The 24,700-nt window shown below is 50.8% G+C and overlaps 2 protein-coding genes across 4 annotated transcripts in view; both read left to right on the top strand.

Annotated features, from left to right (window-relative positions):
- The window catches only part of Cul4a (cullin 4A), a 35,061-nt gene extending 33,785 nt beyond the window's left edge, over positions 1–1,276 (top strand). For both annotated transcript variants that reach the window (XM_003477568.5, XM_063247061.1), the window contains one exon: positions 384–1,276. In XM_003477568.5, coding sequence (XP_003477616.1) covers positions 384–479 — 96 coding nt within the window. In that variant the 3' untranslated portion in view covers positions 480–1,276. The remainder of the gene's footprint in view (positions 1–383) is intronic.
- A 7,543-nt stretch (positions 1,277–8,819) lies between these two features.
- On the top strand, positions 8,820–23,628 carry Lamp1 (lysosomal associated membrane protein 1). Of its 2 annotated transcripts, none has more exons than XM_005007130.4 (9): positions 8,820–9,051; positions 14,546–14,667; positions 15,705–15,915; positions 16,049–16,207; positions 21,138–21,325; positions 21,473–21,595; positions 22,034–22,100; positions 22,189–22,359; positions 22,699–23,628. In XM_005007130.4, the coding sequence occupies exons 1-9, from the start codon at positions 9,000–9,002 to the stop codon at positions 22,836–22,838; spliced, it is 1,233 nt and encodes a 410-aa protein (XP_005007187.1). In that variant the 5' UTR covers positions 8,820–8,999; the 3' UTR covers positions 22,839–23,628. The 2 variants fall into 2 exon arrangements, with proteins under 2 accessions (XP_005007187.1, XP_003477548.1); XM_003477500.5 differs by having other exon boundaries at positions 14,549–14,667.
- The last annotated feature ends 1,072 nt before the right edge of the window (positions 23,629–24,700 follow it).

Here is a 24,700-nt window from a genome sequence, read left to right on the forward strand (position 1 = left end):
AGCAGAACAGAGCTGGATGGATACTCTTTTCTGGGCAGTCACTGTAAGGGTATGACACTCAGAATCTGGTTACACTGTGTGGACACACAGCACATGTGCCAACATGTAATAAGTACACATCTGAGAAAAGCCACAGGGTTCCCACAAACATATCCCTGCCAAGATCTGCCTGGCTTGTTCCCTGCCTGGTGAGTCCATGTGCATGTGCCCAGTGGAGCCAGGCTCAGATGGTTCAGGACCGTGCAACACTGTCCACAGAGCAGCTTTGTAATCATCCATGGTATGTGTGTAAATGTGGGAGCAGAGTGGCATGTGTTTGTTGTGTGACATGGTCTCTGTGTTACTAAGTATAACGTGCCTGTCATGAGTTTCATCTCTTCTAGCCTGGAGATTTGAAAAAGAGGATAGAATCCCTCATAGACAGAGACTATATGGAGCGAGACAAGGACAGTCCCAATCAGTACCACTATGTGGCCTGAGGGCTGTGCCCGCTGTCTCTGGGAAGCAGATGAGGAGCACCGACGGGCAGCACTCTGGGGCCCCCAAGCCACCATGCCCACGACAGCCCCTGTGGGCACTCAGACTGGACAGCAAGGACAATTCTTGGGTCATCCTTGCTACGCTTGAGGATTTTCAGATGCCACATGTATCTCCCCCTACACACACCCCAGTTCTTCCTCTAGTTCTTTTAGGCATTTAAATTGTTTCTATTGCTCTGTGCAAAACGACTTCAAGGCTGGACATGAAGACATCCGGTGGCAGAGTTCCTTCCCAGGTGTGGGCCTGTGGCAGGCAGCCGCACGTGTGGTGTGTCCTGGTGTGAGACTGTGCGTGCATGATGGAAAGACCCTCACTGCTGCGTTTTGAGGACAGGCCAGAGCAGGGCCCTCACTGGCGTGCGTGTGAAGAAGCTGGCACCTGCACTGGTGATGATTATGCAACCTAAGCCCTGGCCTCTCTATTTCCTGTTTCCTCAGCAAGTTTCAACTTCGGTAACTGGTGTCCTGTAAATCAGGTTTCTAGAGAGACCTCTGATGTGCCAAGAGGGCCTCTGCCTGCCGTGCTTGCCGCAGGATCTGTCACCTAGCTGCGCCCAGCACGGTCCACTCAGCCACGTCTCCTGTGCGTGTCTGCTGCTGGGTGGGCTTGGTGTGTCTGGGTTTCCCTGCCGAGATCGAGTCTGGCAGTCCCTGTTTTGGCGTGGGGTCACTGCTATTTGATTTTTTAACTGCGGTATTTGTGTGCTTGCCACAATAAAGTCTGGTTTGGTTTCCTAGTCCTGCACAGGGACCGTTCTTGCTCTCTGCTTACGCTGCTCAGAGTGGGGTTTCGCAGGAGGTGCTCAGCCTCGGTGCCTAACAGTGCCCACAGGTGCTGGGTCCGAGCATGGAAAGGTTCTGTGGGTGCTCATTACAGGCTGTGCACCTACCCCAGGAGGTGGGGTGGGAACTGGAAGGTCATCAGTGATGTTAGGATGGTAACAATGACAAAGATACTTTGTGGTGACATTTAAAAGTACTTTATATTTTGCAAAACAGCATGTTTCATTTTGATGAAAAGCTACCAAAGGAATTTTGATCATGGTATAAGTGTTTAAAGCAATATTTTCTGGAATATACTAAGTTTATATAATTTGATTTTATGCTAAATTATTAAAGAATTCTCCCATTTTGAAACATGCATGTTCAAAGTACAATATCTTTTGGGTTCCCATATAAAAATCCTTACGCTTTAAGTATCATCATTTCTATATTTGTAAATTTTCCTTTATGAGTTCTATGATATGTGGTCTATGAAAGACCAAATAGATTTCTATTTCTTATATTTTAAGTTCATTGTGTCTAGAGATTAATATTGTAATTTAATATAGACTTACTTTGAATAAAACTAGTTAAATTGGCCTTAAAATTACATTAATAAAATTTTTTGGTATGCAAACTATGCATTCCTCCTAACTCCTCAGCACCTTTACCACCAGTGCACCTGAAGAAGAAAGAAGCAGGGAGAAGACCAGCACTCTCCAGCAGCTGTTCTGCCCGGTGACCTCTCACACAGTGCCCAGCTGGCAGCCATGAGTGCCCTGGTGAGGACGGGCTGCTCAAGCTGTGCCTTAGTCCCCTCGGTGTTGTATGAGCACGTTGTGTGGTGAGTCTTACGATACAGAGGGTGCGTGAAGAAGGAAAATGCCTTTATATTGGAAAGAAAGCAAAACTGCAGATGAGATTGTGTGTGCCCAGAAAATCCTTCTAAAAATGCAGTGTTACAACAGAATTAACAGGAAAGTCAGTACACTTTCTCTAAACACAGACTTCAGTGGAAGAGCGTGTTTTCAGTAACCAGAAAGAGTAAAAAGCCACTGAGACACAAGGAAATACATACCTGAAAAGCATGTGGAGATTTCAGGCACAATTGAGAACCAGGTCGGTGACCATTTGTCCCTTCCCTGTGCAGCCCCTCGCAGCCTAGAAATGCCGTGGCTGGAAACAGCCACCATGGTGCGCAGGGCCACCAGGGGCTGTGAGCACAAGTGGGCCCAGCATGACAGGGACCAGTGCCAGGCAAGAGGTGGCAAGGGTTGCCACCTCCTGCAGTCAGTTCTGCTCCGTGTCAAGTCCCAAGTGGTTAGCATTAAAGTCAAGGGGAAAACAGATTGAGGAAAAGAGATTATTTTGTTGCTGTTGTTCTTAGTTGTTTTTTGTAGTACTGGGGTTCACACACAGGGCCTTACTCTGAGCTCCACTTCAGGCACATTTTTGTATTTTTTATTTTGAGATCTTGCTACATTACGCATGTTGGTCTTGAATAAGCAGTCCTCCTGCCTCAGCCTCCCAGAGTGCTATGATTACAGGAGGGTGCCACCATGCCCAACTAGGAAAACTTTTTAAATTAGTATTTCCCACTAATCTGTTGAGCTGAATGCAATTAACAAAGGCCACTGCCAGTTAGCTTTATGTTTCTGTGGTACTGGGGTAGAACCAGGCCTTGCTGGCACAGCCCTTACAGCTGAGCTCACCCTCGGTCTCCTGACAGCTGAAGTCCACACAGAGCAAAAAGTTAAAACCTGAGACCTTAGAACTAAAGAATAACACAGCAAACCAGTTTATGTGTACCACTACATGAGAAGCCCAGCCATCTACTGGGTTGCTGTGGGTCCTTCCTGGGCTTCAGAGCAGGCCGGGGGCTTGGCAGAATGAGCACACCCAAGAGATGGACAGGGAGCCAGCTGTGACAGTACCAGTGTCCACCCTTGTGTGAAGGCAGGGAGTGCAGGGCCTGGTAGGCTGAAGAATCTGGGGTGATTGGAGGTACACAGCCACTGCCTGGAGGAGGGCAGGAGCCACTGTCAGGGCAGTGACCGGGTCTAGAAGGGCCAACATGTAGGGCAGAGCTGTGCCTCTAGGTGGGCATCAGCATGGCAGGGTACAGATCCTGGACTTTCACAGGCTGGTGTGGAGGGGACTGGGAGAGAAGAGGGCTTGTCAGTGCCGTCATAGGGATGCATCTAGAAGGTAACATCAGCCCTGGGCTCTTAGACCCTAGAGTAGCGTGGGCAAACTGCCTACCCGCAACACCCCTGGAGGCCGACTTGTCGGGAGCTGTGGGGCATGACATGGCAGAGCAGAGGCCAGAGCTCAAGAGAGGCTATGGTGGGCACAGGCATGTGGCGCCTAGAGTGGAGGCACCATGGAGCGGTATGCTGTGGGACTAGGCTGTTAGCATAAAGGGAAAGGTAGTGTCCTCTGCAGCATTTTCCTCATGGGGCAGGACATCCCACCCTGACCTGACAGGCAGCTCAGCACCCCTTATGTCCGTACATTTGGGGACGATCACAGCACAAGTGACCTGTGTTCCAGTGCAGAGAACACTGAGCTTCCTCACTGAAAGCAGGAGGATGTGACACAGTGTAACTCGGTCCCAGCAGGGCCACCCCTGCTGTGTAGTGATGGGATGTCCTCATGGACTGAGTCCCAGCTGCTGGGACCAGAAGTCAGCATGAGGCTTCCCTGCTGCTCCACTGTGCATTCAAAGAATGCATGTGTCTAGGACACGCTGCTGAGGCAGGTGGAAAGTCCCAGCCATTGTGAGGACCACATGCCACCAGTCACCCGCTCTGTTCTGCTTGCACTTGCTTGATTATCCTTATGAACAACACTGTGCTTAAGCTCACTCCTTTGTGGATTTGTCTTCCTGTGTTCCCTTGATTTGTTTTACTAAAACAGGTCCTTTGGTAACACTTAAGACATATGCAGACATTTATTTATTTTTTTGGTCTTTTTCATTTTTATCGGTACCAGGGATCGAACTCAAGACTGCCTGCTTGCAAGGCAGGCGCTTATGGCTCTGAGCTAAATCGCCAGCCCCTGCAGACATTTCCTTAACCCTTTCCTTTTCTGTTTTGCATGAAGTGCTTAGGAATTCTAGACTCATGCTTGTCTTCCTGCCAGCTCACAGCTTTCTGGGACCACTGTGTCCCATGACTCCCAGGTGCTGCCTGTGACTGCACCCCATTCCCTACATGGGCCTGAGACTTAATGGAGAGGCTACCTGGGCATCATCCATGTGGACCTAGGGTTCCTCTTGTGGCCTGTTACATGGTAATTTCTTGTTTTCTACATAACTTTAATAACAGACTCCTTGTTTCATATTTTGATTCTTGGGGTTGAACTTAGGACCTGACGCTGGTACGTCCCAGCACTGTTTTATTGAGACAGAGTCTCACGACATTGTCTATACTGCTCTTGGACTCGCTACCTCAAACCCAAGTAGCCGGGATTACAGGTGTGTGCCACTGCACCACTGCACCCAGCTAACAGACCTTTTTTTTTTTTTTTTTTTTTTTTGTGGCTACAGTGGCTTCCTGAAACTCTTGAAGTGCTAATTGAGCTTTTAAAGCTTTCCCTTCCTTCCTTCCTGTGTAGGACAAGTTTAGCAAACTTTGTGAAGCATCAGAGTGAATGCAAGCTGTAATCAGAAAATGAATTTTAAATTTTATTACAGTAAAAGATGCCTTGCCATGAATCTCTCTCAGAATCCCCCTTTGAACACTCATCCCACTGTTCTTGCTGCTTTCTGCACTGTCCTGGCTGCCTCAATGTCCTGAATGGACTGAAAGCATTTCCCTTCCATGGTCCTTGTGACTGGGAGGAACCAGAAGTCAAATGGTGCCAGGTCCAATGACTGAGGCGATTGCGAACACACTGTCACATTTTTACAAGCTGCATTTCAGTTGGATGGCACTTGTCGGCAGCAGTCACCATCTTCTTGATCACATCCTGTACAGGCACTCAGGAAAGAGGCCTCTAGAGCTGCAAAGTACGAGGGAGAATGTTGAGGGGATGTTGTGGCAAGGTACCTTTCCCTGTGTGGGAGATGTATGTGTATGTAGCATGCAGTGTATGTGGTAGGTGTGTGCACAAGTGTGTTGTGTGTGCCTAGGGCAGCAGCACACTACAGAGCTAGGCAGGTGGCCATCCAGGTAAAACAAGGCGAGGAGACTCAGTTACGAAGCACAGAAGTCAGCTGTTCAAAAAGGGCTGCACCCACAAACTGTGATATGGAGCCCTGTCAGGACTCACTGTTCCCCTTGTAATCAGAACTTTAAGGCACTGGGGTCACAGAGACGTCCATTCTGGCCAGGCTGAACTTTGAAACTGGAGGACTCAGGGCCACAGCTCCTGAGGAGATACCTTAAATTCTCTTTTGACTGGACAGTCTAGTTCCTCTGGCAGCTCCAAGCTTGGTGGGCAGAGCTGCTTCCAGCTCAGCCACCTGGAGATGTGTGCTGACACACAGCACGCACACGATGCTGTTCCTCCAGTGGAAACCGGAAATCACTGATTTTGAATATAATGAATGCTCCAGTGAAAATGACAGCCTAGATAAAGGCCAAATAATGGCTTTTTTCAGCCAGACAAAAGCTGAAGGGACTTATCTTCAGAACTGCTTCAGATCAAGAAGAGTGACACCGAACAGGCACCAGGGCTGGCCAGGAGCAGAGGCCACCAATGATAGGTGTCTGGGTGGACACACAGAAACAGTCCCACTGTCTTGCAGTCTTTGAAACAATCAGCAGCCGGATGTGGTGGCACACACCTGTCATCTCAGCATTTGGGAGGCTGAGGCAGGAGGATCAGCCTTAACTACACAGCAAGAACCCATCTCAAAAAACAAACAACCCCAGCCATTTACATACACTTGTGTGACAGAAAACTGCCCTAAAAGAGGCTGCCCACTGCCATCCTAGTGCAGCTGAGCACTCCTGATATGGGCAGCTCTGCTGTGGGGAGTAGCCACTGCCCCTGCACTTCCCACAGCCTTGCTCTTTGTGGGGAGCCACAGCCCTCCCTGGACTCCGCCTCCCCATGACCCTACAGATCACCCTATTGCCTGCAGAGAACATTGGTCTGGTCTCTGTGTCTCAGCCATGTCTCTTGGGTAGGTTCAAAGTAAACCTGTCCTGCAGCTCAAATCTCTCTACCTTCACCTAACATACCCCACAGTGACACTGTGAGTGTTCACCCTGTGCAGAGGTCACTGACAGCAGAGCACCTGCACAGCATAGGTGGGTAGTTGGTTTATAGCCATACAACACTGTCAAAAACCACCCAAACCTTCATGATGTGTTTTTGGTGGTTTGTTTTTTGGTTTCTTGGAAATGGTCTCACTGTATAGTGGAGATAGTCCTTGAACTCGGTCATGTAGCCCAGGTTGGCCTCCAAATTATGGTGATCCTCTGGCCTCAGCCTCCCGAGCACTGGAATTACAGGCATGTGCCACCGCACCTTGCTATGAAGTTGATTTTTAAAGTTAAAAGGAAGAAAAATGAAGGTGTCTTGCCCAGCCTGGATAACAGAACAGCCCAGCCTTGCTCTGCCTGGATAACAGAACATACAAGACGACTTCAGTCACTCTGGTTTTGACTGCTTCTATTTCAGACTTGAAGGTTCCTTCTGTGGTCAAACAGAAGCAGACAAAAAAACCATAGAAAGCCTTCACCACCAATCCTGAGGCCACACACTTCCTGCTGGAGTTGGGGGTTCCTGGTACCCCCTCCAGACACTCAGGGCACCAGTCCTGCCTTCAGCAAGACTTGGTTCCACAGCAGCAGCCAGAGCCTTCTTGACCCCTCCCATCCTTACTAAAATCACGAGCTCCAAAGCAGAAGTGGCTTCAGGTGGCCTGCAGTTCCCAGTCGCTGTCTCCTGCAGGAATGGGCTCAGTTGAGAGCATTTCACACTGAAACAGACCCAGGCCTCACAAACACCCTCCCGGGGCTGGGTCCTCAGCACGTGGCTGAGTGCAAAAATGGAAAAGCATGTGGGATTATATAACTTGTCCTGCTGCCAGTGCCTTCAAACTGTTTTACTCTGCTTTCGAAGAAGGTGAAAGTTTTGGTTCTTCTTAGTCTCTGAGGGTTCCTTTTTCATAATCCTCTTTAAAAAAAATACCACTGAGTGTAAGTCCCTCAAGGAAATCCAAGGCTGTGGTGAGAGAACGGGCAGTATTCAAGGCGCAGTCACACCTGTCGCAGCAGCAGCAGCAGCAGCACCAACAGCAGCAGCATCTGCCCATCTTCAGGGCTAAATAATGGCACCTAACATGCAGGATACTGCTAGGTGAGCATCCCAGGAACAGCTCCAGAGAGCCTGTGAGAGACACCTGCAGGTCCTACCTCAGATTCAGAAGTAACTCTTCAAGGAATCAATCAAAGAAAAACTGTCAAGAGATGTGCACAAGACATACATATAAAACATGTTCTCAAGCCAAGTGTGGTCCCAGTACTCGGGAGATGAGGCAGAAGGGTCACTGTGAGAGTTCAAGACAATCGTGGGCTACACAGTGAGTTCAAAGCAGGGCAGCCTAAACTATGCGGTGAAACCCTTGTCTCAAAACAAAACAAAACTAATGTTCTCAACATTATATTAAATAGCAAAACAACAATCTCAAGTTCCATAAGAGTGTGCTTTTTTTTTTTTTTTTTTTTTTTTGTACGGGGGATCAAACTCACAACCTTGTGCTTGCCAGGCAGGTGCTTAGACCACTGAGCTAAATCCCGGGCCGAGAGTGCTTTACTGAGAGCCACTGGTCCAGAGGAGGCCTCAAGTTAGACCCTGGAGGTTTTCAGTATTAACCCAACAAAAAAGGAAGACGTTTCCGTCCTGAGTTCGTGAAACTCTCCGACTTCCGCTCAGATAGTCCATCCCAGCATCACGGGGGCTCAACCCACCACGACGAGCATTGCCACAGCACTGCTGCCCTATGGGAAGTCACACTTGTCGGACTTCATGTCCAGCGCCCCACCACCACCACCATGCGCTCTGGGGAGCTGACATACAGTGGCATCCCCCTCACAAAGCTCTCTGTGCGCACGCGTGTCCTGTGCTCCGCAGCCCGCGCCTGCCTCCCTCTGCGGAGCTCCGAGGACCCGGAGCCGACCGCGGGCCGGACGCGGGGCCTGCCTTGGAACTGGGCCAGGATGTAGACGCCCGCCTGTAGCCAGCCCATGGACTGGGCCGTTGGGTCCTGGTGCCGAACAGTCGCCGGAGCAGACGGCGGTAGCGGCGCGTGTCCCCGCCATCACTTTCCCTGCCGCGATGCTTCCTCTTCCCTTTCCTGGAGACGTGACCCACTTTCCCTTTCACCGCTCCGGGCCCGGAAGCTTTTGGACCCGCAGGGAAAGGTCCGATCACGTGGCGTCCAGACCACGTGACAGGCTGGATCACGTGCCGCGCAGGATCACCTGTGGCGTCACGTGCAACGGGAATGGGGCGTCGGGGGTCGCCCCAAGGCCGAAGCGCGGCCTATCGCGAGACCTGTGGTCACGTGATGCGGGCGCGGTGGCTCACGTGACGGGCGCTACCGGCCGCGGGGTCTTGTCGGTGCCGGCCCCTTAGCAGCTGGTCCTGTCGCGTCTTTGGACGCCGCTCTTAGCCGTGCTGCCCGCCGCTCCAGGCTCGCGCCTCCGTCGTCCCTGCTTACCGGCCTCGGCGCCTCGCGCTATGGCAATTTCCCGCGGCGTCCGGCGGCCGCTGCTGCTGCTGCTGCTGTTCGGTGAGGATCGGGGTCGAGGGCGCGGGTCTGGGCCTAGGGCCGCGTCGGGGAACGGCGCTCGCGGGAGACCGTGCAGGCCTGGGCTCCCCTTCCTACCGCTCCACTTTGGGCCAGGACGCTCTCTGCGCCCGCCCCGCCTGGGCCTGCGGCGGACCCGGTCCAGAGCTCGGACGCAAGGCGTCCGAAAGAGGCTGAGTCAGGCGGCGCGGACGCGCGTCCCTGTGCGGGTCTGCCTGGAGTTCCCAGCCCCGCCGGGCGCCCCTGCCGCCGTAACTTCCCGTGGCCTGTCACGGAAATACGGGCCTGGCCGTGCTGAGCGCGAAGCTCGTCGCCACCTGCCACTTCCCCACCCCCCTCCAAGGGGCGAGCGGGCCTGGGAGCGGTTGGTGACACAGGTTCTGTCTCACTGTTAGAAGAGCTCATGGCCTTAAAATGAATGTTCGTACTTGGTTTCTGGTTTTCAACGCTCTTTTTTAAAACAGTGATATCTAATTCACTGCTAGTGTGACATCTTGGAGTGATGTGTAGCAAGTTTTAGGTTTCGTTAATACTAAAAACTTAGTGAAAGGCTTTTTGTGTTTATTTTATTGAGTTCTTTTGAGGCAGGGTCTTGGTTTGTAGTGCAGGCTGACCTTGAGCTCACTATGTAGCCCATCCTGACTCGAACTCTTGGGGAATTCTCCTGCTTCAGCCTGCCGAGTGCTGGGATTGCAGGTCTGTATCACCACATCCGACCTAGAGGTTGGACTTAGATCTGTCCAAGAAGTTTATTTTGATAACTTTAATCTTTTCAAAAACATTTCTGACTTTCAAATTACTAGCTCACTTCACATTAATAAGCTGCCATGTTGGACTATTTCATCAAAGCACAGAGAAGTATGAACTGAAACTTGAGTACATACAGTGACTGTGATCGAATAATGTGACTCTTTAAACATTAATGTTACCTGGATCTCCTTCCTTTTTCCAGAGGAAAGCTAGCTGCTTGGGAAGTTTGAAAAGTTCTATTCTAATTAATGCTGCTCTTGATTTGGAGAGTTCATTGGTTATTCCGGTGTAGGACTAAATTTTCACGAGGTTTTAGATCAAAATGTTTTTGTGATCTTGAGTTTGAATTTATATTAGGTCAGACCCAGCCCTGTGTTACTTGCTGAGACTAAAGCTGCACACACTGCGGCACCCAGGTTATCTGCTGTTTGTAAAGTGTCTGTCTCTTCCCTGCTTCAGTTCAGCCCAACCCGCCCCTGCCCCTGACACAAAGTACACGCTCAGAACTCGAATTCATTTTACAGCAGTGCGGCTTAACCAGACAGAGGGAAAAAATAGCATTTTAAAAGTTTATGTAGTTGTGCCCTGCCTCTAGATTCATTGTCTCAGGTGGATCTTTGGGGGGTTTGTTTTGTTTTTTGAAACTGAGATGAACCCAAGGGCCTTGTCACTGAACTGCATCCCCAGCTCCTTTTGTGTGTGTGTGGGGGGGGTGCAGAGGAGGCAGGGTTTTGCTGCGTAGTGCAGGTAGACCTTTGAACTCACCATGTAGCCCAAACTGGCCTCAAATTCTCAGCAGTCATCTTCCCTCAGCCTCCTGAGTGCTCGGGTTACAGGCGTGTGCTACCACTGCTGGCTTTTTATTTCGTTTTTTGTTTTCAGACAGGATCTTGTTAAATGTGCTTAAGCTTGTGATCCTCCTGCCTCAAACTTCAGAGTGCAAGATCATAGGTGTGTGCCACTGTGATCAGCAGATTTGTTTTTTTAATTGTCATAGATGATGTGTCACTGTTTAAGAAGAAAAATACTGAACAGGATAAAGTGGGTGTGAATTTTTTTAATGAAAATTAAATTTACTGACTTCCTCAGATAGCAGTCTCTCTTATTTCAAAAGCTAGTGTTTTGTAATTTGAATCCTGTTCTCTCAGCAGCTGGAGACGGGGGCAGTGTGGTCAGATGTAGCATTTGCACTGTGGTCAGCAGCCAGAAAAGCAGAAGACTTGTACTGCTTGCTCACTTGCATTGTGACCTTGAGCAACTTGGGTTGCTTTGCCCTAGTTTCCACCTCCGTGAAGGGGAATCAGTAGTGACTGCCTGTCGGGGCTGTTGTGAAAATCAGTGCAAAGCACTTTGAGCAGTACCTGCCACAGTGTAAATGTAGTTCATGTGCTTGCTAAGCAGGGTGCTGGCACACACCTATTGTCCCAGCACTCAGGAGACCGAGGCAGGAAGATTCCTTGACTCCATGAGTTTGAGATCAGCCTGGGCAATATAGCAAGAGACATTCCCCCCAAAACAAATAAGTGCTTCTTCAGTAACACTCATTTTGTTCGTTTTGTTTTGTTTTTGGTGCCAGGAATCCAACTCAGGACTTTGTGTTTGCCAGGCAAGTGCTGTATTGCTGAACCTCCTGGGCCTCCTTTGGGTTTTGAGACAGAGTCTCACTGTAGTTGAGTCTGGCCTCCAAGTTGCCACTGCTGGGGTTACAGCATGCACCACCTCACCAGGCTAATAATATACTATCTTGTTGATACTTTGTGTTAGAAACTGATGATTAAATGATGAACTTGACAGGAAACCACGTATTACAGTTAGTGTGAAAACTAGTGCCAGTACCAGGGATTCAGTGGCACTGGCTGGGAGGTGTTCTCACAGCCTCCAGGTGTCAGCACCTGTGTTCCCTGTTCACAGCCTCAGAAGTTGGGGGTTGGGTGGTCATACCTAGCCCAATGTTGCACACCTAGTAAGAGCCACTGAGACCTGAGGTCTCTGTCTCAGGCCCATATGTGCTGCCCACAACTGCAGAAATTTCTACAGTGTGTGAGCCAGCTGAGGTTGCCCTTCTGCATGACCCTGGGAGAGATGCGCAGGCTTCTGGGCAGAAAGAGTCCAGGCAACTGCCTGGGACTGGCTCTGACACCTGTCACCTTAACGTGATTGGAAAAGGTGGTTTTGTTATTTGTTTTCTTCAAATCAGTTGCCACTGTTAAGTCTTTTTTTTTTTGTCTTTTTCATTTTTATCGGTACCGGGGATCGAACTCACGACCGCCTGCTTGCAAGGCAGGTGCTTATGCCGCTGAGCTAAATCCCCAGCCCCCTGTTAAGTCTTTAAAAGACTTCTGAGCACTGGCATGAGTGTGCTGCTTTTAAAATTCTGCTTCTCATACTCATTAAAATTTTTCTTTTGATCCAAATTGGGTTTTATCAATTCAGAATTTCTGGGGCTCTTTAGAATAAATATGGATACTTAATACTATTAAGGCTTGTTTTTAAATTTAGTCATATTTTGTTTTACTTTGAAAGCTCATATCTTCAAATATCTGCTGAGTGAAAATAAAATCTGTGATTAAGGAGTTACTAGTGTGTTGTGTTAGGTGGTGAAGTGTTTGGGGCGAACACACAGTTGTTTCTTTTTGTTGTGTGGTACCAGGTATCTGGGGCTGTGTCTCTGAGCTGTAGGCCAGGCCAGAAGACCTTTCTGGAATGATTTAGGAAATCTTCAGAGAACTTCTTCATAACTGGCCATGGGTGTCAGGATTTCGGACCCCTTTAGCCCCTTCATGGAGGACTTCTCAGGCCAGGGACGCTGGCAGTGTCATGAACATGGACATATCATGTGTCCAGTCTGTCCCTGTTTCTGCTCCTGCCTGTGCCTTCTGCCCCTCACCTCTGGCCCCTCCTCACAGATACAGGTGGGAATGTTGTTTTTAAAATCCTTCCCTGTGTTGCAAATAGATTGTAGACTCTCCTCTTAAGTTTGTCGAGTGTAATAGTGATTGGAAAAGCTTTTAGTGTAGCGTTAACTGTGTATCATGGTGTGGATTAAGCAAAGCAAAACAAGTAACAGGTGTCCTTTTTAAATTTAAGAATGTTTTTATAATATTATCTTTAATTTATAGTGATAAGAAAAAGGGTTATCTTTACCAAATTTGAGTCTGTAGCAGATTACAAACTTCATGGTATAAAATGCACCATAAAAGTTTTCTTGTTTTGGAGTCAGGGTCTTGCTAAGTGTTCCAAGGAAACCTTTGTTTTTGAATTCTCCTGCTTCAGCTTCCTAAAATGACTAGAATTCCAAGTGTGTGCTTTTCTTTGTGAACATAGATTTTTGGTATTTCTTTCCTAGAAGTGTAAGGGAAGATATGAAGTATTTGATTATACACTTGACTCTGCATTGGAATATGAGTTTTCACTCTTTTTTTTTTTTTTTTTTTTGATACAGTGTCTCAATATGTAATTCAACCTGCCTTGAACTCCCTATGTTTCCCAGGCTGGCCTTGAGCTCGTGGCAGTCCCCTGCCTCAGCCTCTTGAGTGCAGGGACTACAGGTGTGCACCACCATACCCAATACACGATGGAATACTAGTTTCTGTTACAGTTTTATTTTGTATATGTCCCGGGTGTAAAGTATATTTGGTTTTTTGGAATCCACTTGTCTTTCCCAGGGATTGTGTTTTAAGTGAAAAGTTGGATAGCCTTTCTCTGAAGAGGCTGTCCCGAGTCACATTTACAGTGGGAGTGACAGTCCAGGTTGCACATGTGTAACTACTTGCAGGAAGTACACGCGGCTGGAGAGTGATGGGAGCGAGTGATGATGACATAGCTTTTGCAGACAGTTCATAGTGTTGGCCAGTAGTGTTTGGCTTTAGAACTAGATGTGCCCATCTTTGTAAATGAATTGTGATTTGGCAAAGTGCTGGTTTCCTACTGTGGTGACAAGATTACATTTGCTGCTAGGCATCTTGATGGAGGAGGCAAGATATATTTTTTTTTTCTTTTTGGTACTGGGGCTCAAACTCACAACCTCGTGCTTGCCAGGCAAACACTTATGCCACTGAGCTAAATCCCTGGCCCTTAGGGAATTTTGAGCAAGACCCAACCCTAAAGAGCCTTGGCACTTCCCTCTGCCTTGATCCCCTGGGAAGGACAGTCCCACCTGGACAAGTGGAAGGTGTGCCTCAGCCCTCAGCTGCAGGCAGGGTAGCTTGAGCCACTGTGCTCTGGGACTGTCTTGAAATTGGGTGAAATGCTTAACAGTCCGTGGTTGTCCTTGCCACACTACTTGCTGGGCTCTAAGACATAAGAGCCCATCAGACTCTCAGGTGTCAGTTTAGCACCACATGGCAAGATGCTCTGCCCCCGTGGGGTTCTCACACGGTCAGTACACTATCTGCATTGAGTTACAAGGGGTGCTACCATACTTAACAGGCAGACAGTGAGGGATAGGAATAGCATACACTTGGGGTGAGGTGGACATTGATGAATAACCCCACCCCATGAGCATTCAGGAGTAAAATACTAAATAGCTGTGGACCAGGTTGGCGAACCAGAGAATGGATTTGGATGTGTCCCTGGAGGGACAGAGGACCAGAGGCACCAGCTGTCCTGTACCACTCATCGTTCAGCATACAGTGCTTGATAGATGGTCTGACAGAGCCATTACTGCTACAGCTGCAGAAAACAAAAATGCCAGGTATTTGATTCTCTTTGTCTTTCCTGGAATTAGCAGGCCTCACATATGGCGCCTCGGCAGTATTTGAGGTTGTAGACAGCAATGGGACAGTTTGTATCATGGCCAACTTCTCTGCCACTTTCTTGACCAGCTACGAGACTGAGCATGGTTCTAAGGTAGGTGACACCGGTGAGAGTGTGCCTATGTGCGTAGTGTGTGTGTAGGGGGTGTGGGGGTGAAAGTTTGAGGTACCTTTGAAAACCCATCCCAGGGTAGCGAGCCGCTCATCACCCAGGGTCATCAAGAGCCCCTGCTGTTACTGTGCCCTTGCTGTGGTCACAGCATACAGACTGCCTTGTGCTGGGCCTTGCACTGTTTCACCTTGCACTGGCTTGCAGTTTCCTTCAAGACCATTTTTTATCATAGGCTGTTGCACATTTTTTCTTTGTGCCTAGTGAACAGCTCCATGTTTTGATCTGTTGTACTTTATATCAGTAGTTATATTCCAGGAAATGAACATTGGTGGTGGCTTACGCTGTGTTTTGATCTGTTGCACTTTAGATCAGTTGTTATATTCCAGGAAGTGAACATTGGTGGTGGCTTACGCTGTGCTGCTTGGATTAAGATACTCATGATTCTGTTAAAAGTTTTAGATAACTTAAGGGTTTTTATCTCCTAGATTTATACAAACTGGTAGCAGGTAGGTGTTGTATTTGGTCCTTAATCACCTATTGGTGTTACCTTAACTATGCACACTGCATACTGACCTTGTTCATGGGTTTTGTTCGTTACATTCAAAATGTGTATGCAGTTTAATGTGTACTTAAGAATGACCAGAGGACGGGGTCAGGAGGGTGCCTGTGCCCAAAAAGGATAAACATTTGATGATAGGGAAGTGTGCTTTCCTGATTTGATCATCACGTTTTGTACATATATTGAGTTAATCTGCACTGCACAAATTTGAATACTGTATCAAATAAAATCTTACTAAGGAGTGGTACCTTAACATTGTATCTGAAGGACCAAGGATATATAGCTCAGCAGCATAAGCACCTGCCCAGCAAGCACAACGCTGTGAATTCAATTCCCAGTAATCCTCCAAAACAAGACTATACCTGAGATAGAGCTGAAATTTTTGTAGCCTTATAGAAGGTAGCAGGTCTTCCTGTAGCATTTCTGCTCCTCAAGGGGGTTCTTGAATTGTGTGTCCTAGAATACGACCTTTGACCTGCCTCATTCCGCAAAAGTACTGAACAGCAGCTCATGTGGAGGAGGCAATGCCTCCAAGCTGGCCATCGCCTTTGGAGATGGACATTTGCTGACCCTCCATTTCACACGGAACACCACCCGCTACCGTGTAGAGCTCCTGCGCTTTGTGTATAACTTGTCAGATACGCAGCTCTTCCCCAACGCAAGCTTCAAGGGTGAGAGCCGGGCCTGCACATGGGCAGGAGGAAACAGGGTTGAAGGATGGTCGCAATCACTGGGACCCAAGTACTGTAAGTTCACTTGTATGTGTGGTGTTTTTGTTTTTCTGTTGGTGGTGTTTTGTTGCAGAAATCAAGACTGAGGAATCCATGACAGACATTCTGGCAGACATAGACAAAAAATACCACTGTGTCAGCGCTACCCAGGTGCACATGAAGAATGTGACTGTCACACTCTACGATACCACCATCCAGGCCTACCTGTCCAACAGCACTTTCAGCAAGGGAGGTGAGACGCTGCCGCACTGCTGCGACCACGGGGCCTGGCTTGTGTGTCAGCACCTGGCATACTGCGCAGGAGGGGTTCACAGCCAGCAAAAGTCTGGCATTGGAAGGTGAGGGTGGGCATGACCAGCTAGAGCAAGCCAGGCCCAGACAAGACGCTCACCCTCAGACCTAGGAAGGAAGTAGGACTTGAGCATGGAGTGGGCAGAAGTGGGGCAGAAGCAGAGCTTCTGAGAAAAGGCAGGTGGGGTAGTGCCATGAACATCATCAGCCAGCTCAGGGTGCCTATGCCACAGTGTGCACAGAGTTTTTAAGAAAGGGATCAGAGCAGCAGCATAGAGAACACTGTTCCTGTGCTGACTGTCCTGGTCATGTGAGACTAGGCTCCCAGCTGGCTTACCCTCTGCAGGTCAGACAGGCCAGCACAGAGACAAAAGACCGGCCTTCCTGAGGAAGTCTTGGCCCTGGCCTCTCCCCAGTGCCAGCCGCTGAGATCTGGATCAAATGGGCAGGGTTCAGGCTGCCTCCTTAGCCTGATACTGGCAAGCTGGCCAAGCTGTTGCTTTCTTGACTTATCAAGTAAGTACAGTAGTCTGGCTTTGAAGATGGTTGTGTGGAAAGTTTTTGTCTCAGTACCTGGCAGAGAGTAGCAAATTTTTTTCTTTGTAGTGCTGGGAACTGAACCCAGGGGTGCTATAAGCTTATATCCCTGACTTTTAATTTTTTTTTTTCTGGCAAGAATTTTCTAATTGATAATTTCAAGAAAAAACAGATGAAAGGGGAAAAAATAGTAAAGTGTGTTTGTGTTAGGCGTGTGGTATCACTTGTAATTTTAGCTACTCAGGAAGTTAAAACAGGAGGATCGGAAGTTTCAGGATGGCCTGGGCAAAAATAATTAAAAGCCTTTCTCAGAGGGGTTTGGAGCTGGGACGTAGCAGAGTGACTCTTGCCTGCCGTATGCAGGGCCCTGGGTTCAGTCCCTAGTACTTCAGAAAGGGTGATGGAAAGTCCTAATCCTCTTCATCGAGTCAGAAACAATGGCAATTAGGCTGGGATTACATTGTAATCCCAGCACTTGGGAGGCCGAGGCAGGGGGGTCATCATGAGTTCAAGGCCAACCTATACTATAGAACAAGACCCTGTCTCAACAGTCCCATGCAACATGGCATTTTTCAGAAGGCTGAGGCTGTGTGGTTGTCTTGGGCTTACCTGTGTCACTGGGGACAGCACAGGGCCCATGGCCTTAGACCTGCTCTGGCCAGCTTGCTGTTTAGTGCTCCCTGCAATATTGCTAAAGGACCTACGTGACTTGGTGGCAGGGCTCCCAGAAAGGTTTTCTCCCATATGGGTCCCGCCCAGCAGAGGACCTGCCCTGCCATCAGAGAAGAGCCTGAGTATCGCACAGCATCAGTGCTGGTGAAGTGACTCCAGCTGGAGCTCAGCCTCAGGCTCGTCACATTTCTGGCAGCTGCTTTCACACCAACAGCAGAGCCCAGCTGTCATAACCCAGCCCCAGTCTAATCCGTTCATAGTCTGTCACTTCACAGAAAAGATGACAAGAGTGCTAATGGCAGGGCCAGGGCAGGAAGAAGCCCTGCCCTCAAGCCAAGTGCATCTGGAGAGGTGGGAACTTGTGGGAGGTCCAATGGAGGTGGCCTTTGAGGTAGGCCTTCCAGCAAAGCATCCTGCGTTCAGTCTTTGATGCCAGCTTTTGGTGTGTGGCCAGGCGCCTTCCCGCAGGTCAGCACAGAAAGAGGCTGCTGCGATGGCCTCAGCAGCACTGCTGAGAGGCTCTCAGCAGTGGCCTGGTCAGGAGGAGACACCAAGTGGGCTGTCGAGTGGTGTTGGACCTCAGGCAGAGCAGGGCAGGTCTGCAGCCACGTTCTTGGTTTGGCATAGACAGGGTGTCTGGGCTCAGGCCAGCCTTACAGGACAGGAGGCCTCTGGTGGCCTTTTAGTCTAGCATAGAGGAAGCAGACACGGTGAGAACCTGCAGCACAGCACTGGTCAGCCTTGTCCTGGGCCTGAATGTGGTTGCAGAATGCGGCTTCAGCCTGTGGCACCACCATTGTGGCATGTCACCTGGTGGCCTGCTGTTTTCTGATCCCTGACCCATGTAACTCCCAGAGGCTGGAGGCTCTGCTGTGGCCGAGGACAAGCATGGGGAGAGCTCTGAGACTTTCTCTAACTGGAAGTGGAGCCACAGCAGAGAGGGACCTGCCTGTCCTTTAAGTTTATAACAACTTTTTAAAACAGATTGAGGTTCACAGTCCCAGTCGATGGCTGCTGCACCTTTCCCTTCCAGATTCCACACAGTCATGTTTTTTTTAAACGTAGAACAAAGTCTCAGATTCTGAGGGACAGTGTCTGAGAATGAGGCTCTTCCTAGGGGCTGCCCAGAGTTGGGCTTGCAGCCTGAAGCTGCTCCCTGTCCACTACTCAGCATGTCCTGGCTTCAGAGGTGGATGTGAGAGCATGCCTGTCCCCTCATGACGGTCAGTTTGATTTTGTGCTAAATCTTCAGATGCTTACACTGGGGGAAGGAACTCTTGCTGCTTCTTCAGCGCTTCTGGACCCATCTGTTAGCAAACCATAGAAGAGTGCCGAGAACCCAGGTCCATCCATAGGCACCACTACTGAGCATCTGTGGCAGCCATGGTGTCCCAGGGTCAGGATCAGCCCCTACTTGGTCATCAGCTGGAGAGGATTGGGCACTCCCATCTTGTGTTGTCTCAGGGAAGGAGCCTATGGCTTTGGGATGCCATCTCATGATTGAGTGACACCCTTAAGAGTCACTCCTTGTCTTACCAGTCTGGACCTCTTGCTAAGAATCCTTAGGGTCAACAGAGCCAGGCTTGGGGTGCCGCTCGATGCTTGGAGGGCTCCTTGCAAACGCTGTATCCTCGCTCTCTGGGCCTGGGCGGTGGGATGGTATTAGAAGAGCTCTCAGGACTCAGTGGGGTAGCTCCTTTGTCAGGGTTATGGGCCACCTTCAGGCCCCACAGCACCACAGCATCAACTGCTGAAAAACACTTGTTTGCAGGTAAAATTGAATCATTTCTTCCTCCATTTTCTTTTTATTCTTAGGGTTCCTAGGCATTTCTGTAGTTTTTGCTTTAACTGAGTTTCCAGATTCCTTAGGGAAGAGACCCAGCACACGCATGAGCAGTGTATTGTTGTGTCCCTGGTCTGTTCCCATCAGGGATTCCAACCAACTGTTGGATGAATACAGTTCTGCTAAATCAGTGATTGTTTTGGCCACTAAATGGCTCTTTCTTCTCTTGGCCTTATCGTCTTTACTTGATGAATGACAGGTGGAGGGAGAAGGCTCTGAACACACTTGCAGCTATATAGTGAGGGCCTGGCCAGAAAGCCTTTTTCCTCTTACCTCTCCCCACCAATGGTCACATGGAAGAAAACTTGGGCAGTGCACGATCATTCAAACAAGCCACATGCCAAGACTGGACTGACTTCCTGTCAGCCATGTAGATGGAAAACACAGAAACCTCCTTTCAGAGCCCCTGCAAGCCATCACCCGCACCCACCCTGAAGAGGGGCATCTGTGTCCTTTGGCTGGTGCATCCCTGGGTAATGTTGAGCCAGGGGCCCCAGACCCCACAGGACTCAGATTTATCCATCTTCTCCCTCATAAGCGTGAGTCTTTGTAAACCACACTTCTGCCCAGTTTGGCAGTTTTTCATCTCTTAGGAGCTAGTGTCTCCTGTAGTCCAGGCCAAGTTGAAGGGATGGAAGCTGACTGGGCTTACATTAGGATCTTTGTGCAGGACTTGGGTTCATGGACATGCTGCAGTCAGGAAGGGCGGCCCTCAGGGCTCAGGATTTGAGAGGACGCACAGTCTCTCCTTCCCTCCCCTCTGCAGCAGGACTTTGAGTCAGGAAGGAGGAAGGGGGTCAGGAAGTCACCTCAAGCTGGAGCTGTGGCTCCACCTGGAGACAAGCCAGATGTCCACCAGCACTGTGGGCCTTGAGATCTGGGCTCTACCCTGGAACCTGAGGCTAGGCAGTGTGGGCACAGTGCTGTACACCCACCCTGGCCATAGGAAGGGCACCAAGAGGGGCTTTCCTCTGCCTCTGAGTGAGGAGCACTGCTTCCTCAGGCAGCCTGGCACCTCCCCGGGCTTCCCACGTGCTCCTGTGACTCTGCCCCACAGAAATGTAGGAAAGCGTAGGACCAGAGGGAAAAGCCAAACCTGTTATTCCAGACTCCTTGATCAGCCACAGGGAAAATGGAGGCAGGCGCTGGCCTGTGGGTGAGCACTGTGGAGTTGTCCTACCCGTGGTCAGGCTGCCAGAGATGTGTCCTGCATGGATCCGTGTCTAAGGGGCAGAACCCTGAGCCTGTCCCTGAGCAGCTCCTCTGTTGGCCCCCATGTCCCTTACTTCATCAGTGGCTGTCCCTTACCTGTCTTCTCACCTTGCCCCAGAGAGAAACCAAAACAGCCAGCTCTACTTGTCCTTCAGGTCTACCCCACCCCCAGCTGGGCCAGGAGCAGAGACCCCTGTGGTGGCTGTGATGTCTGTAACACATGCCTGGCTAGTGAGGAGAGAGGATGTGTTGCCACATTTCATATGGCGGGGACTCGGAGACAGCAGGCCCGTGTCCATTGTGACTGGTTGCAGCTTTCCTTACAGCCCGCAGGAGGAGGGTTTGTCCTGGAATGGAGGAACAGGCTGGGAGATGCCCTGCCAACTGCTGCAAAGGCAGAGACAGACAGAGGGAACGCTAAGTTCCTGTGTAGCCAGCTACCCAGGCCTGGCCACTATTGAGCCCAAGGTTGGCGGATAGAAGGTGCCAGGCCCACAGGTTCAGTGTGGGCATCCCCTTTCTGAGTTTGGTCTCCGAAGTAAGTGGTCATTAGAAAAGTGCTGGGCTTGGGACTTGACTCCATGTACCCTCTCCACTGTCCCCACAGAAACGCGCTGCAAGCAGGACCTGCCGCCACCAACCCTTGCACCACCCACACCACCTAGCCCCTCGCCCAGCCCCGCATCTCCGAGCCCCTCCACACATAGGTACAATGTGAGCGGCCATAATGGGACCTGCCTGCTGGCCAGCATGGGGCTGCAGCTGAACATCACCTACCCACGGAAGGACAACACGGTAGGAAGAAGGTTGTTCCTAGAGGCTGTTTTGGTGGCAGAGGTCTATACTGGTGTAGGACACATGTTTTCTCCTAGGTATGTTAGTGACCCTGCAGTCTGTGGAGAGGGGCCCAAAGCTGAGATGTTATTCATGTGCTTTGTTTAGACCGTGACCAGAGTGGTCAACATCAACCCCAACGTAACCACTGCCTCAGGGAGCTGTGGCACCAGCTTGGTGTCCCTGGAGCTGAAGAGTGAAGAGAGCCTGCTGGTCTTGCGCTTTGGCTTGGTGAGGCTCCGGGGCTTCTGCTTTGGGGCACCTTAACTAGACTGTCTTCCTGCCATGTCTTGGTGGGCCCTGGGCAGGACCCCTTCCTGCTTCCAATGCTCCCAAGCTGCTGCAGGGTGACGCACGGTGAAGATGGACAGGGCTCCTATACTCCCTGGAAAGAATCAGTGTAGGGGCAGCAGAGTAGGAAGAGTGAGTGCTGCCCTCAGCATTCTTCACACAAGGTGCGAGTGAGCTGTGAACAGTTGGGTTTCTTGAGTTTTAACTTCCCTGTGCCATTCAGCAAAAGCTTTTGCAGTGGCTGGAAGGAACTGACCACCACATGGTACCCTGTAGGTAGGGTGCCTACAACTTTGTTTGAGAGCTAGAAACAGGACCTGCCAGGGTGACTGTGCCTACACCATATGTGAAGGCATTTCAAGGTCTCTTCTCCTTCAGAACGCGAGTGCCAATCGGTTCTTCCTGCACGAAGTCCAGTTGAACATGACTGTCCCTGATGCCAGAGGTGAGCCCCACAAAGTTGTGATCCGCCACGATCACAGGGCCCCTGCCTGCAGTGACCTGAGGTGATTAGACCCTCCCCTGTCTCCCAGGGCCCAGCTTCTCCGCGGCAAACAGCTCCCTGAGAGCCCTGCAGGCCACTGTGGGGAACTCTTACAAGTGCTCGGCTGAGGAGCGGCTGCACATCACACCCGCCTTCGTGCTCAACCTCTTCAGTGTTCAGGTCCAGGCTTTCAAGGTCGAAGGAGACAGGTTTGGTTCCGGTGAGTGTACTGCAGACCTTGCCAGGTGCTGGCTGGCCAGGGAGGGAGGACAGGGGTGGCAGGGATAGCTCTCCACTCACTCTTCAACGGCCAGGATGCTGGGTAGCTCTCCACTCACAACAGCCAGGATGCCGGGTGGGGCAGGGGCAGCCTCCGCTTCCCTGAGGCTGTGGTGCTCTCCTGCCGAGGGGCTCAGCTGGTTGGGTGGAGAATACCTGTCCCTGTCAGTGGTTCCAGACACAGCCTCCCATCCCCACCCGAGGGTCCCTTTGTTCACCCAGCTGGGAAGCCTAGCCACTGGCCATGGGTGAAACACTGTGCCCCCCGCCCTCCCCACAGCGGAGGAATGTCTGCTGGATGGCAACAACATGCTGATCCCCATTGCTGTGGGCGGCGCCCTAGCGGGGCTCGTGCTCATCGTGCTCATCGCCTACCTCATTGGCAGAAAGCGGAGTCACGCCGGCTACCAGACCATCTAGAGAGGGCAGTGGGATGCCGAAGACACTGCAGGCGGGGCCTCTCTGCGTCCCGGGCATGCAGGCGGGCAGGCGTGCGTGGCGAGGTGTGGCGTGGCATGGAGGGAGGCACACTTTCTGGCAAACTGTTCTCAAATCTGCTTACAAATGTGAAGTTCATCTTGGCAACATTTACTATGCACAAAGAGTTAATATTGAAATGACGGTGTTAATTTTGCTAACCGGGTTAAATATTTTGCTAACTGGTTAAACGTTAATATTTACCGAAGTAGAACTCTGCAGAGGGCAAGAGTGCTTTTCTGAATTGGCATGGGCTCCACTCATTCAATGTTTTAAAATTTGGTGTTGGTTCCTTTATTCTTTGCTCCAATTTAGGCCTTGCAGATGTGTGGTCTGAACACTGTGGACCGACAGGGCTGGGGTGGCTGGTCCCAAGGCTGGCATGCCAGGGAGTTCAGACCAGCAAAGCGGGAACGCCGTGGTGGTCCCTGGGGCATCTGGAAGCTTGGGGCAGCTTTGGGCCAAGATGGTCAGGTCCAACCGGGTGTGACCTCCACGTGCCTACACCCGCTGCCATAGAGCTGCTGCTTTTTTAGGCGTTGGAATGGGGTTACTTTCGTTGACTTGTGATGTGGTTTCTGGTCTCCTGTTGGCATCAGGTAGCCTGTCGTGCACTGTACACTGATGGACTTACTCTGCTGACGCCTTTGCTGTGCCCGCAGCTGGACATGGAGCCCGGCTCTGTGTGTTGTGCTGCCTGTAACGATGCTAATAAACAGTCTCTTTCTTCGTCTGTCTGGACCTTGTGCTTCTGTCAGCACTACAGGTGCCCAGGACGGTGTGGCCACAGAGCTGGGCATGGGAGGTGCTCCCTGCAGACCTTGTCCTGGTCTGAGACCATTGGGCATCTCCTGCAGCATGGTGTGGATATGGTCTCTGCAGGCAGGTGCCCACTGATGTCAAGAGAGCAGCCTCTGCAGAGTATCATCAGTGGTGCCTGGCCTTGTTCTCAGGACTTCTGTGCTCCCCCAAGAGTCCCCAGGACAGTGCAGGACCCTGCCCATGGGTCCAGAGGCCCAGGGTGAGCAGGACACAGCTCCCCAGCAGGTGCCCCATGGCTTGGCTGTCCGACTTTAGACTGACAGAAGCGTGAAAGTGCCCCAGCCCTCCCCGAGGGGTGAGTGTACTGGTACTGAGTCAAGGCCACAGTGAGGCTCCACAAGGCTCATACCCCAGCCAGGTCAGCAGTGGAGACTGCCCGTAGGAAGCAGCCTCCTTCAGGCCAAACAGGATGGGCACCCAGCCTGTTGGGAGCATTTGGAAAGGCACCTGGGGCGAGTGCCTTTGGAGGTCTTTCTGAGATGAAGGAGCAGGGACCTGAGTGAGGTCAGGCCACCCTGAGGTGGCCCTGGACAGCTGTGACAATAGGAATGGGGTGGGGGGGTCCTCCCAGGATGCAGTACAGTGTACCCTGGAGGCTCAGACCTGACACAAGGCCCAGCAGTGACCAGTGGCAGTGACCAGTCACCATGGTGGCATGGGAAGGTCCAGCTGCAGTAAGGCCTGTCCCAGAGCAGGGGTACCACAAGGATGGCCTGCCAGGCCACTGATGGGCATGTGAGACCATGGGGGCTAATGGGTCCCTTGGCTGTGTCAGACATGGCTGAGAAGCCAGTTCCCCGGGGGTGCAGTAAAGGGATGCCACCCAGGACTCATGGATGCTACTGGCACACTGAAAGGTCCCTGTGGAAAAGGCAGGGACTTCCACAGGCCGAGTGGGAGTACTGCCTGGGCTCACCCTTGACCCACTTTCCCTTGTCCCACTTTCCCTGCCTGTGCTGGGGCTCAGCCTGGCCTCTCAGGAG

This window comes from Cavia porcellus, unplaced genomic scaffold, assembly GCF_034190915.1.
Source record: "Cavia porcellus strain 051 isolate PalLab524CR breed Dunkin Hartley unplaced genomic scaffold, mCavPor4.1 scaffold_4, whole genome shotgun sequence".
Lineage (NCBI taxonomy): Eukaryota > Metazoa > Chordata > Mammalia > Rodentia > Caviidae > Cavia > Cavia porcellus.